Raw genomic sequence first — 15,129 nt, 5'->3', positions numbered from 1 at the left:
GTCCATCCCACTGTACTTGTAGAAAGAGAAGTGGGAACTACTACATCCTGTCTATCCTACTGTACATGTACAAAGAGAAGTGGGAACTGCTACCCAATGTCCATCCCATTGTACTCGTAGAAAGAGAAGTGGGAACTCCTACACCTAGTCTATCAATGGGAAATACTGGATTAAGGCCTTCGGAAGTGTTTTCTCCTGAATACCTCCAACTGAATTAATCAACAGCATTGCTAAAACACTTAAAATCATTTTTACATCCCACAAAGTGTTTTCCAATGTGCAGACAGACAAACAGATAGACAGACAAGAAGGCAGACAGAAACACAGACAGACAGAAGTACTACAGTAATGCACCTCTGAAAAGTAGGATATTAAAATGTGTAAAATAAAAATCTCCTAGAGTATTAAATGTGACACATTATTTTTTTCAAACCTCCATAACATATCTCCCATCACCTCTATGCTCTTTACCAGAGCCTTAATTAAATATTAGAACAAAGTCTACATCACAAAAAAAATAATCTTTTTTCCTCATTTAATTACCAACGCTCACGACCCTTATATCAGTTTAATGGCAAACTAACACAACGATACAGATTACTTTTACTGCCCCTTGTTCAGTTTTTTACCTTCATTATATAATTAAAAGACATAAAACTGCCCACGAGGGAAAACTGAGGCAATAAAAAAGGTTTCTTTATCTTAAACATGGACCATCCAAGATAGATATGGTGGCATATTGTAAAACTAAGGTCAGAACATAGACATGGACAAAAGATGGAAAACATAAATATTGTGGTGTATTGTGAAATACACAGTATGGTGCATGGTATAATGTAAAACACTGAAACTTTTAAAAACATTTTTAAGAATGAGCAAAATTAAAACATACATGTAGACTTATGAAGTAAGCGTATATATAAAGCTATCAAAAAGTCTAAATTCTCGTTTCAAAACTTTCTTTTTATCACATTACATAAAGTAAATTCGAAGATTTTTATCTACCAGTAACAAAACAAAGGGGGTGTCTGGAAGCATTATATTTTTTAATTTTTTTTTCAGAAACTATAAAATCTGAAGAAATTCATAGAAATTCTGGTATTGTAAACTCTCTGTGATGTTTGTGCCATAACAATGCTTTATTTCTTTGATTCTGCTTATCCTATGACTAATCATGAAAACTATCCTGAGATTGGTGACAAAACACAATATTTTGTCACAACATAGAGCTTTAATTTGCCTGGAAGTCAGTTGTTATTGCATACAAACAGTGATAGAAATTTGCACTGTAGAAAAAAAAAACAACAACATCAAAAAACAAAATTTAGGACAGGGCCTTTCGAGATGGGTTGGTGTAGATGAGAATCTAAAAATTATCTTGATGCGGCCTTACAATATGGAGAGGCTCAATGCATCAAGCTCCTAACTTTGGAACAGTTGTAGAACAAGCCTAAAGGTGAAATTTCTGTTATATATATCATACATCCTTACTAAGGTCTAAGTTTTATCGAAATCATTCATACTTACACAATAATTATTGTTTTTGCTCATTTTTATGTGTTTTTTAATTTTCATGATTAATGAGGCTAGAAGGTGATAAGGGACTGCCTTGAGAACTATTATCTCCATACAACCTAAATGTGTTACATTCATCTTTAAATACAAATATTTTTTTTCTTTCAATCAGTTAGACACAATGAACCAGACAAAAAATCCATTCCATTTTTTATCTAATGTTTTACACTATGCCTAAAATTCATAAATTATTGCTCAGTTATCCCACATGTTGGATATTTATTGGTGTAAATAAACAAATTTTTGATAAATTAAATCACAGAGGGGAGATAAATCATACAAGAAAGATAATTTTATTAAGGAAGGTTGACTCGGTCGGAGATAACCTAAGAAATATGGACACAGAATGTACCTTGGATTATTACATTGCACTTCCCACCCAGGATCTTATGCACTTTAGAATATAAATTAAAATCAAAATTGTAAACTTAATCATAATTTGTTTATTGCACAAGAGTATCATTGTAAACATGATCTTTGGAATCTTAAATTTTGCAGAGATCAAAAAGGATAAAATGAATCTAAAAATATGATTTATCATAATTTGATGTGACTAATCACTGTACCAATTATACAATTTCAATTCTGAACAAAGCCAAGCAGGATAATTCCAACACAAATCAAATGTGAAACAAGAATATTCAGATAAAGGTGCACTCTTCCCGATTTCAGAGCGAAGTTCATTTTAAGAAATTCACAAAAAAATTACTATTCTATGCACTGATTTAGACAATATTTGTGAGAATGCTGGCTCAACAGTGCTATGCACTGATTTAGGCAATATTTGTGGGAATGCTGGCTTTACAATGCTATGCATTGATTTAGGCAATATTTGTGGGAATTCTGGAGACCTTACGAGCTATGGGTGTGTCATTAGGTAAATCCTACTAAAAGCAAATTGTCTAAAACCAAATCCCCAGTAAACCAGAAACCAGCCTAAAACAGCTATTTTTTAAGCTCTCTTATATTAGTTTAAATGTATCTCAAACCTGTGTAAACTAAACATCTGTCTAAACCAAACAAATTCAACACTTCCAAAAGGAGTTTGGTATAGAAAGGTTTCACTGTAATATCCACTTAAAAAAATATAGCATTAAAAACCTCTAAAAGGAAAGAAGATCAATATTATAGCAAACTTTAAGTACTAACCTCTGTAAGAATCAGGCAGTAGTGACAACACAGTCAGAAAAAAAGAATATCACTTTGACAGTTTAATTTTGCTATTTGTACAAGTAAATTCAAAACTTATGTAATGATTTGCAAAAAAAATTTGGATGAATTAATATCCCCAACTTCCCCATTTGATAACAATTGCACCTTTTGATCTCCTAATTGCTTTGCATCAAAATCTTACTAAATAAATAAGAGGTGCAATATGAGAACATGTAATAATAATTCTGTGAAAGTTTCAGGAGTAACAGATAAGAGATGAGTACCTCCTTGCATAACAGAACGAAATACAGACAAAAAGACAGACACACCCCACATTGCACAGTAACTGAATGGAATAGCTCAAAAGACTTATTTGTAACCTATCTTGATCCACAGCTGACATAAAGCATCAACTCGACATCAGCGACCACTTCAGGATTAAAAAAAATTTTTTTGACGAAGTCAAAGACCTGTATTAGAAGCTCGCCCGAATATAGCTGAAATATTGCTAATTGGGCGTTAAACCCAAATAGTCAATCAATCATGTTATTAGAAGCAGACCATTACACCAAATTTTAAACTGCTCTGTAGCAATTACTTCAATGTATCAATTGTGCTTCATTTCATCAAATATGTATTACAACATCTACAAGTAAACCTTCAGCATTCTTCAGTCATTAAAGATTTGAAAACTTTCCGTTATTTTTAAGATGTCTTTTTCAACAGCAAAATTTATATGACCAATGAAAAACTATCAGATAGCAACCAAAATTGCTTCCAAATATGACCTATCAATATAGAGCCACAAACCACATTGGAATTCAATTCGTCTGAAGCAGAGAATTCTGTGATGAAAATATTTTGTTGGATGGAATAATGAACAGAAGGAAAAGGTGATTCCAAAAAACAGCAAACTCACTGAAAAGGGGGGGGGTATAAAATATCACAATTTTTTATATTTTTCTTTGGTTTACCTCCCCAACACATGAGAGCCAAGTACCGGGTTATACTAACATGACATAATTTTCTTGTCCTAAGGTACCATAATCAGACAGGTTACACAATACAATGTAATACTCTTTTATTAGTATTTATTATAAATGAACGACAGAACATAAAATAAAAACTGAGTAACCTTCCAACAAACAATTACATAAAATAAATCAACTTCATAAATGTTTCCTTTTTCACCTGTACTTTTAAAAATTCTCAGATAAATTACGTAATTCATAGTTAATTTGACTTCATTGATAATTTATGAAAATCTGTCAAAATTCCATATCAACTATACCTGTGAGTCTTCTATCTTGAAATATTCATAGAACAGTTGTAGTGAAACTGGCTTGGTCTTAATAAGCCTGAAAAACAAAATCAAACCTTATGATAATCTTTAAGAAGAATGAAATACATAGCAGTGTGTCCCTGTTATTACAGGGATGGAGCATCACCAAAAACCTAAACCTATATATGTAGAGGCTCTGAAACATCATTTGACACATAATAGGATGTTTCCTCAATAATATAGGGTTATTGAATGAATACCGGAGAATATTATCCCGAGTATAATAAATGTATATACATTATACCCGGGATAATATTCCCCGGTATTCATGCAATAACCCCTTAATTGTATAGCAATATAATTTAGTCTTGTTCAAAATGAACTTATGTCACCGATAACATCACAAATTTTAGCTATATTTGCACAAGTGCACTTTTGAAATTTATTGCACGCTGATGTTGCATTGCTTTCTATGTGTAAATTATATTGCCATGCCAAACATATATAAAACATGAAGATGATGTATAAGAATATCCCCACTCAACCATTCCGGTCAAATTTACGTATTACCTAAAATATAACAAAGTTGTACAATAAACAGAAAGTAGATAAGCAAGGACCCTGGAAAGGAGAGACACTGGGAGACATGGTAAGAGTCATCAGGCAAAAACAATATACAAAATATCGAAGCACTCCCTCAAATAGAAGCAGAAAAGTGTTACTGAGGGAAAGACAGACTGACAGACAAGGAATGATACATGATAATGTGGTATAAACAACTACATTAAAATCACCATACAAAATAAAGCAACATTCAAATGTTGGTTTTATACAGGATGTTCAAGAAACATTATAAAGCAGTAAGACGGGGACCATTAATACAGGGGATTCCAGAAGGAGGAAGTAAACAAAACATGCATTTTTGTGCAGGTGTAACTCAACTTATACAGGAAGTTGATACCTGACAGCAAACAAAATTGCTTATTAAGCTTGTCCCATCTATATAAAACCGCATGCATAATTTGCAATTAATCCATCCACTGGGAGTGGAGATTAGAACAGATGGAATGAACGTAAGAATGAATGATGAATGGAAGGATATGGTTGTTCCAATATACCAACCACTCATTGTGTGAGGATATAACTAATAACCAAGCAAAGTGGAGCCTGAACATTTCTGGGGTTATAATTTGTGAAAAGTTGAGTGTTTATGCATACCCCCAATTACTATGGAAGGAAAGAAGGAAGGATTAACTTCTACAGCTATTAAATTAAACATTGAAGTTGTATGAGAACTCCATACAGGGGAAGCTATCATACTTTTGGCACAATCATGTGACAATTTGATAATTCACTATGATACTAATAATAGGGATTGAATTTGAAAGATTTGATGATCTAAAACTAAAGATAATTCAACTTAATGATTAGACTAGATGATTCATACCAAAACCTCATTAACCATTGCAATTAAATTGGATAATTCCATCCAAATCTAAGGATATTGTATAATCAGAACTTTGATCCTTGCTCTGACGATTTCTTAATTTGACAACCTGACTAGATCTCTAGTAATCCCAAATAAGATTTTAACGGGACATGAATTTGCAAAAACATTTTATAATGATTGCTTTGCATGCTCAATACTCATCATACACTGTCTTTACAATATTGATAACAGTATAAAAACCCTCTCGCAGCCTCCTACCAACATTGGAAATCAATTGGTTTGAAATTGTTATCACCATTTAAAATCTTGGTGTTGGTGCCCCAAAGAAACAATCACATTTGTCACAAAAGAAATTTACAGCATAAAAGATCTTTCTTTCAAATATGGATGCAATTAAAGTCTTTGTAAAAGAATCACTTTTCCCTGGAAGTCAAAAAGATGTTAAATCTGTTCTCGATATAATGTATTTTCAAGATGAATCTGGTATGTTGGGATAAAATATTTTTCCCTGAAATAATTAACGAGCCAATTCAATCACTAGAAAGCATGTGATTTAATTAGAATTTGCCTGATAAAGAACATTTTTTATCCTCAATCATCTTATTCTTAATTTTATCAATAATAATCAAACAACAGTCTCTTACTGAGATTTTTAAAGACCAGAGAGAGGAAAGCAAAAACTGATGTATGAACATTAATTGGCTTGGAAACTACATTTTGACCTAACCCTTCAAATATTGTTTTAAAGCTAGATTGTCATGAATATAATACCAAGCCCCCGATGTTAGTGGGCTAGTGGACTGGGCGGATAATTGGGAAATTTTAGGGACTGCGAGGAGAGTGGGCAGGTTTTTTTTCAGTTATTTTTATTTTTTTTAACAAATGAAGGGAGGAAAGTGGGGGTATGAAGTGGGAATTAAAGGGTTGGGAACTTGGAGCAAAGACGGCAAGATGTTATTTATTGCAGCAATTTGTTTTACTATTATAGTGATTTAGGGAGGAAAGTTTGGAGATAATAGGGGAAAGTAGTGTACTTTAAACCCCCTTGTGCTATTTGTCTTCTAAAAAAGAAACTAGCAATTATACAAAGCCAGAATAGGCAAAAAAGTTAAACAGTACTCTTGAAAAGATTTCTGCCTACTGGAAGATTAGTAAGAATATCAACTTTCTGCGGAAAAAATGATCCCTGCTACGTAAACTAACAAATATTACTACAGAATAAATTTCACTTGCCATGGGTAATTGGATGTGGGAGTTGTGAATTCTGGAGCACAAAAAGGTACCTACAAACTGCACCAATACTCCTAAAACTTACCTATTAAAGAGTTTCCTGGATTTGATTATTCCTTTAGACATGAACATCCATTGTAGGTAATACTCTTTTAATGTTGCAGCAACATGGAGACAGGAAGTTATTCCTTGCTGAAATTGGTAACAACAGAAGTATGTCAGTCATCTTTTTCTGGTACAAATTCACTTTGAATTCTTGCAAAATTTATAAAATATAAAAATTGTCAGGATGGGAAATGCTCATGAGAGAACAATTATTTTTTATATAAAAACTGATAAAATAACAAATGGTGTATTTAAAAAATCAATTACATCCTTATTGTATGAAGCTCTTATAAAAAAAGTTCCAACATCGAACTTCACAACAATTCATGGGTATATAATAGTTCTGGTTTTACTCCCTTGAAGTTCTTTCAAAACTACAGAATTATCACATCTGTTTTAAAACATATGTTAGGACAAAGAAGGAAATACATAATAGTGGGTAATTTTATTTTATTTTATTTTTTTTGGTGGGGGCAGGCAAATTTTGCAATTTACTCTATGAATAGGGGTGTCAAATTATTGCAGTTTTTATATTTTTCATGTGTTCAAACTGAATGGAATAGAAGTTATATGTAGAATATCTGGATTTAAATTTGGTGAGTTTTTATTTCATGACTTCTTAAATCTTGCACATATAGCAAGAATTAGAGCCTCATAAAAATTTCTCACTATACAGTATTCATTTTTGTGCATAAAAAAACACATGAATTCACATGTTCTCAAGTTTATATATAAAGTCCTGCTGAATACAGATAATGACCATATGATTTCATATTTACATATTTCATGATTCAAAGTGTAAGTCTTAAACATATGAAAAACACATCATGAACATATCATTTTCATGTGTTTTCAAAACAAATGAAAAACATGTACTGCAATTTTTCCTTTGATAGATGAATTACATTTAACCAAAACTGGTATATATGTCAAACTCACTAGACATCTTCACCAACAAATTGTGGCCATTAATATTTAATTTACCTCAAACAATTCTTCAGTTCTCTGAGATTGACAAGCAACACAGAAGTCTAGTAATATTCTCCATAATTCTAAACTTTTCTGAAAGAAAAAATCCTGATGAATACAATACAGTTCTGAGGAAGAACAATTTTTTGTTGGGAAATAATTTTTATGGTTTTCATTGTTCAGTCAAACCACAAATTAAAACTCTCAACCAAAGGTAATATTTATTTTAAAAATAAAATAAATAGACAAACCTGAAGTTGAAAAATTGAATAGACCTCTTTATGGGAAATTGGATGAGAGATTATTATTATTATTATTCTAGAGCATGACAAAGCATCATGGGCCAGACTCCAGGGCAGACATTTAAGAAGATCAGAATCAACACCAAAATAAGTAAGTTTTGCAGAAAATGCATCTTAACAAGGGCTGATTATACAATACATGTAAAATCAACCCCATCTTGTAATCACATGTATTCAGCAAAAACCAGTCTTAAAAGACTATGATTATGGACACATCCCAATGTATTGCATTCTATATAAAATTAAAGAACCTTAGTGAGTGCGTTCACTTACCCCACGTTGGTTACTCAAGTAAATTTGTTTGCATGAGAAATACATGTAGAAGGACCCCGATAAAAAGAGGAATAAGAATGTTTTTAAGGCTTTAGACCTTTATCTTCTAAATAAATTCTATTAGTAAATATCATCGTAGCAGAACAAAACATACACTTGACTTGTAACTTTCTATGGTGAACTTATATACTAAAAATCATGTTATAATCTGCAAGCGTTTAAAAAAAAAAAGTCTGAAAAACTGTTATTTCTGTGAATTTAGCTAAGTTCAAGGACAGTAATTTTGGTAAAAAAATCATTGAAGCGGAACCAATTACAAGCTTGTCCTGTAACTTATCATGGCTAATTTCTAAACTAAAAAACATGTCAATATCTGCAAACATTTAGAAAAAAAATTTGAAAAACTGTTATTTCTGTGAATTTTGCTAAGTTCAAGGCATGTAATTTCGGTAAAAATCATCACAGCAGAACAAAACATAAAACTGACCTGTAACTTATCATGGCGAATTTATATACCATAAAATCATGTCAATATCTGCAAGCGTTAAGGAAAAAGTCCGGAAAACGTTTTTCCTGTGAATTTTGCTAAGTTTAAGGCCAGTAATTTCGGTAAAAATCATCAGAGCGGAACAAGAGTTAAACTTGACCTGTAACTTATCATGGTGAACTTATACACCAAAAATCATGTCAATATCTACAAGCGTTAAAAAAAGGTCAGGAAAACTGTTATTTCTGTGAATTTTGCTAAGTTCAAGGCCCGTAATTCCGGTAAAAATCATTGTAGCAGAACAAAAGTTAAAGTTAAACTTGACCTGTAACTTATCATGGTGAACTTATATACCAAAAATCATGTCAATATCTGTAAGCATTTACAAAAAAAGTTTGAAAAACTGAAGATGGACTGATGGATGGACTGACGGACGGACTGACGGGTTAAAAACATTATACCCTTCGCAACTATGTTAAGTGGGGTATAATTAATCTTTATAATGACCACCTGTCTCATGTCACCATGATTTCGCTTTACTTATGCAAGATCACTTATCAAAGGTTTAACTGAGTATTTTGGATTTAGAATTAAATTAATTTTTTTCTACAAACATTGTTCACTGTTCTTCATTCTGCAAAACATTGTTAAGCAGATGCCCTTTTTAAAAAATGCATTAATTCCTTATTATATATTAATAGTCCTATTATTATTGACACACAATCAAAAACCTTTGCAGTTTATTAAAAAAAAACTACCTGCATAAATCTAAAGAAAATTGATCTTCCCTAAGGAAGACTTCAAGTAAATAGTGTCAACTAAATCATTTCATTGTAGTGAAATGGAACAGTCAATAAAAAATCTTGAGTTGTCACCCTTGGGAGTATCTACTATAAGACATAATAGGGATAAAAAAATGACTTTTTCATGTTTTACCTCTAAAATTACTATAAAACTGAATCCTGACATTGAGTGGTGATTATAGTGATTTTTTTTTCTTGAAATATCATGACAGGTCTCTTGAGCTCGTTATTAGTTAATTAGTAACGACTGAATGGCTTGTTACACAAAAAAACTGTCTCATTAATTATAGATGATATGTTTGTCTATTACAAATAATCTATATATTGTATACAGTCATCATATAATGGCAATCTAGCAGTACATTAATACATCTGAATCAATTCTTGTTTCAGTCATAAAAGTGCAATTTTAAGAGATGATAGCAAAAAACAATAAATGCTGAATCATCTTTCAGTCACTGAAATGACATTGTTTTAAACTGTTGTAAATATTTGAATATTAGACCAAATCAATTTTTTTTTATAGATTATTATCTTGCAACAATTTGTTTTGTTCTAACAGTTCAAATTTCTGAAATTGCTCAAAAAAAGTCAAGTCCGGGGTAGACAAACGAGGAAAGGCAAACTATGACCCGTTGAATAAATCAGTTTTCATGGTGCTGATGGATACATCATAACGATCCATGAGTTCATGATGACGACCATAAAACTTCTGTAGTGATGACTTCAATCTTGTAGCAACATAACCCTGTTCCAAAAGCCTATTTGTTAGCGTTCTAGCGCGATACAAAAGGTCTGCCTAGTTTCGGCAAGCTCTGGCATAACGTATGAGTTGTGATATGAACACTCCATATGTAGGAGCTGAAGGGATGTTGCCACAGATCAAAGGAAAGTTGACAATTCTGAATGAAAAGTCATCATGTTTGTCGTAAAGTTTGGTCAATAGTTTTCCTTTACCATCGATTTCTAATTGTAGGCAAAGATATGAGGCTGACTTCACAGTATCTGTAGTATCCTTTATCACAAGTTCTTTTGGGTAGATGCGATGTACCAAATCCCCGAAATTAGGATTGTTTAAAGATAATACGTCATCTATATAGCGGAAACGTGACAAAACGTGATGTGCGTAACCTGAAATTTGTTAATAACTACAAAATGTATATAGAGTCTTAATCCATGTACAATTGTAGTATATATATTTGAAAACATATGTTAGTCTACTCTACTATCAATTGATACAGATATAAAAAAAGAAAAAAAAAACTATTCCCAACTGTCCAATTATTGTTGTTGCTGGTGGATGAGATTCCACAAGACTTTTAATATAAAGAACAAATGGATGTGTTGATACGACACTATAAAAAAGCTTGAAAAGAACAATGATATAGTAAACACTGTTAACACTTCTGAGATGGGCCTAGATGTAATGCTAGTTGAATTTTATATTTTGTTACCACCCAGTGTATTTTGTCCATAGAACTCCTCTCTGGACACCTCTGTAGTCCTTATTTTTCTTTGAAATCTCAAACTAACCAATTGACAACAGTACCAAGAATGTATTATTTAGCCAGATATCTACAGTATATATTTTTGCCAATTTTGAAAGGTATGAAATCTTGGCAAGTTTTTATAAAAAAAATCTGAGGAGTTCCAACTATCAATGAAATTGAAAATAAAAAGATCTTAAAGGTCCTTTTTGGCATTCGAGACATTTCAAATGAAAAAATGATATTATGATAAAAAAAAAAAAAAAAATCATAAAATTTAGTACCAGCTATTATATTGTACCACTGTTACACATAGTTTTAATATCATCTGGGACACAAAAATATTGTGTGTGGCCAAAAAAGTAAAGTCAAAGCAAATTCTATAAATGTCAGCATTTATCAATATCCATCTCCCAATATGCTTTTATTACATGTAATATGCATGTCAGCAAATCAAAAGGAAAGGATAGACAGACTATGAAAGAAAATCTGATCATGAAAAGATGAATAAACATCTTTACAAAAATATGAAATAAAAACAGTTCACCCGAAGTCATGGTGCAAGAGGATTAGTGTCCAATTAATCAAAAATATGAATATAAATTTTGTCGATTTACATTTGACAAAAATCATTTGAAAGCCGATAATGGTATCTACTGCTGATCTCAAGTCTAGGGCATCAAATTCTTCTATTCACTTGTAAATGATAGTATTAAATAACACCAAGGTGTTATTCATGATCATTTTGACTGTGGTGAGCCAAATATAGCCAAAAATTTCAACAACACAAAATGAACACTGTTGTTTCTTAAAACCATATTGTGTTGCTACCATAAATCACCTATCAGCAAAGAGGGAAGAGCTGTGAATATCCGATTACAATCACAACACAATTTTGATAACAATAGCAGCAATTATTTGCTTCTGCCCAAGTGCCAGTCTTGTGCAACTGAGCGCTTATTTAAATTAAATTAACACGTGATGTCGCAACTGATAGTGTCAATAATCTTGGAGCAAAAAGAAATAAGGTATTAGTTTCACAAAGATGGACGACTTCATCTTAAGAACAAATTTAAGTACAGTAAACAATGCATGTTTAAAAAATGAACTGAGAACTAATGAAGCAGGGAAACATGAAATTAATTTTCTGACCCTTCACCAAATTATACCATTAACCTTAGTTACTTCAAACCATCAAAAATTCAAACAAAAAACCTTATCTGTGACAATATTTGAAAAAGAATACCCCATTTATGAACTGAGATCCTTACATGTATACCATTAACTTGGATTATTTCCTTTTCAAAGCACTTGACAACAATCAAATTATGCACACCAATATTAGGTATACCCAAACTTCATAACAAGTTTCATCAAAAACTGTTCAACAATTCAAGAAAGAATGAGGACCAAGATCACAAGATATTTGAAATCTGGGAACAAAGACAAAGAAACAGATAAAACACAAAAAATATCACAAGTTAACTAAAAAAATATATTCAAGAAAAGCTACATTTATATGAAACATGGAAGGACTTACAAACAGATACACAAGATTACCTATATATCATCAAACTTATTGTAGTTGATAACCTTTCCCTGTAGATATTTCTTGTACGTCAAACAAGATGCTGGGGTCCTACACCTCTGAAAATAATACATGTACTAGACTAAGAGAAGCCCATACTCCATATAGACTCACTATAGTCTGTTAAGCCAGAACACTTAAAGTAGGACCATCCGAGACACATCTTGATGATGCCCATACTCCATATAGACTCACTGATATCTGTTAAGCCAAAACACCTCAAAGTAGGACCATCCGAGACACATCTTGATGATGCCCATACTCCATATAGACTCACTGATATCTGTTAAGCCAAAACACCTCAAAGTAGGACCATCCGAGACACATCTTGATGATGCCCATACTCCATATAGACTAACTGATATCTGTTAAGCCAAAACACCTCAAAGTAGGACCATCCGAGACACATCTTGATGATGCCCATACTCCATATAGACTAACTGATATCTGTTAAGCCAAAACACCTCAAAGTAGGACCATCCGAGACACATCTTGATGATGCCCATACTCCATATAGACTCACTGATATCTGTTAAGCCAAAACACCTCAAAGTAGGACCATCCGAGACACATCTTGATGATGCCCTTGCACATGTAAGGCTTAGGCAAAATTCAAAAAAAGCAACTGAGTACTGAGCTGCTAAGTAAATTTTCCACCATGCAAGTTGCTGCAAGTGTTTTCAAAGCCAAAAACTGGAAGTTATCATATTACCACCATAGATATAAACATTTTCTCAAAGTTTTATTGTAATTGGTGAAAATGTTTTCAGTTATCATGCAAACACATGGAGACAGATGGACTAGGGTAAACATTCTGTTGTAAGGCATAAAAAAAAATAATCATATTGATACTCTTCAATAATGAGTTAATAATCAATATGCAAGGAAGTATTGTCTTAAACTCTTAATACATAGATTATTTATTTCTTGAATTACTGAATTTTAATACTAGGATCCCTATTACCTTAAATGATGGTAAATTACATTCCACTATTCTCATCTACTACTGTTTTAAGTGCTTAAACTCAAATTGTGGTTAAAAATTCTACGAGTTTCTCACTGCCACAATTATAAGGTACATAAACCACACAAGCATTTTTTTCTTAAACATCCAAGTGAACATGACCAAGCACTTTAGTTTAATTTTCGATTAGGGTTCAAAATGTCAGTTTGGTTTCCATAAATATGGGTGCACACAATATCTTAAAACTGTCATTATCGAAATCATTACAGTAAACTAGCTCCTCTACTCAATAACTGCAGAGCACCCTTAATTTATTTGTAGTAAAAATATGAGACATTTAAACATTTTTAAAAGGATTTTTAAATGACATTAAAAAAAGTCTATCAAACTAAATTTCCATTTATTGCATTGAAGAATTTTCCATTAACTGTTTGTTGTCAAGTTATATAAGTATTTATTCAAAGTCTGGATAAATATTTTTACAAAACTGCTTTTAATTCATTTGCAAAAACAACAAAATTCAAATTTAAGCTAGACAGTAAAATCACTTTGTATTATCTAATATACAGTCCCCATGCTAGTTGTTTGGGACAAAACATTGATTTCTTTCCTTTATATTGTCAGGGAAAAGAAAACAGTTCACTTAGTCGTTTACAAACTGTTGAACTTGGCATTAAATTTTGTTTGGACATGGCAACTACTAAAGTAAATTGGCCTTTAATAGATCCGTGGCTTCATTTCACCTGTCAATTTGCATATTTCCGGAAAGTATCGATGTTAATGGATGCTAAATAAAACATCTAAGTGACATTGCATTCAGGGTCCACTTGAATGTTTGTAAAGCCGAGAATTCTTAATGCAATTCTATAGAACTTCAATAACATGGTATCAACAATTTCATGTAATTTTAGAAACTGACTTCCCGACCATAGTCTCAGTCAATTATCCCCTAGCTTTTGTTTCAAAATCAATTAAAAGTAACATAAACAAGAAAAGCTTTTCAAAAATATGTCAATAATATTTTACAGTTGAGACAATAGTTTGACTCCGGCACTTAAGTCCCGATATAGAAACAATGAAAAGCTGACTTTGTGGCAGAAACTCACTGATCAATGTCGCAAGGGGTCAGGTGTTCAAACAAAATTTGACGTCAGAAAAATTTGATACTGCCAAAAATGTTTTCCTTAATTGATTTTTTGTCATATAATTATTGGTCAATATATTCAATGAATAGCAGAAAATCTTTTACTATTATTTGTTTACGTTACGGAAAGTAGGAGGATCAGAACATGAATACTTATTTTCTGCCACAACAAAGAGATATTGAACAGGAAAGAGTTGGTACTTATTCAACAATAGAGAAATTTCACAATTGTAAATACAGTACAATTCTATACCCAGGAGGAAATTGATTTTCAACAAAGGTGCCTTCAAAAGTGAATCCATAATATAAAATTTCGAC

General features: G+C 31.9%; 1 protein-coding gene across 1 annotated transcript in view; it reads right to left on the bottom strand.

The window, feature by feature from the left end:
- Positions 1-15,129, bottom strand: part of LOC148619842 (U3 small nucleolar RNA-associated protein 6 homolog) — a 137,219-nt gene that overhangs the window by 5,954 nt on the left and 116,136 nt on the right. The window contains exons 17-19 of the mRNA XM_088580178.1: positions 7,779-7,856; positions 6,775-6,881; positions 4,019-4,085 (exon numbers count right to left, since the gene is read on the bottom strand). Coding sequence (XP_088436304.1) covers positions 4,019-4,085; positions 6,775-6,881; positions 7,779-7,856 — 252 coding nt within the window. The remainder of the gene's footprint in view (positions 1-4,018; positions 4,086-6,774; positions 6,882-7,778; positions 7,857-15,129) is intronic.

This window comes from Perna viridis, chromosome 4 (assembly GCF_037379345.1).
Source record: "Perna viridis isolate PV_CMFRI_1.1 ecotype Kerala chromosome 4, ASM3737934v1, whole genome shotgun sequence".
Lineage (NCBI taxonomy): Eukaryota > Metazoa > Mollusca > Bivalvia > Mytilida > Mytilidae > Perna > Perna viridis.
Note: the sequence above shows the minus strand (reverse complement) of the source record. Positions and strands in the feature narration are given on the sequence as shown.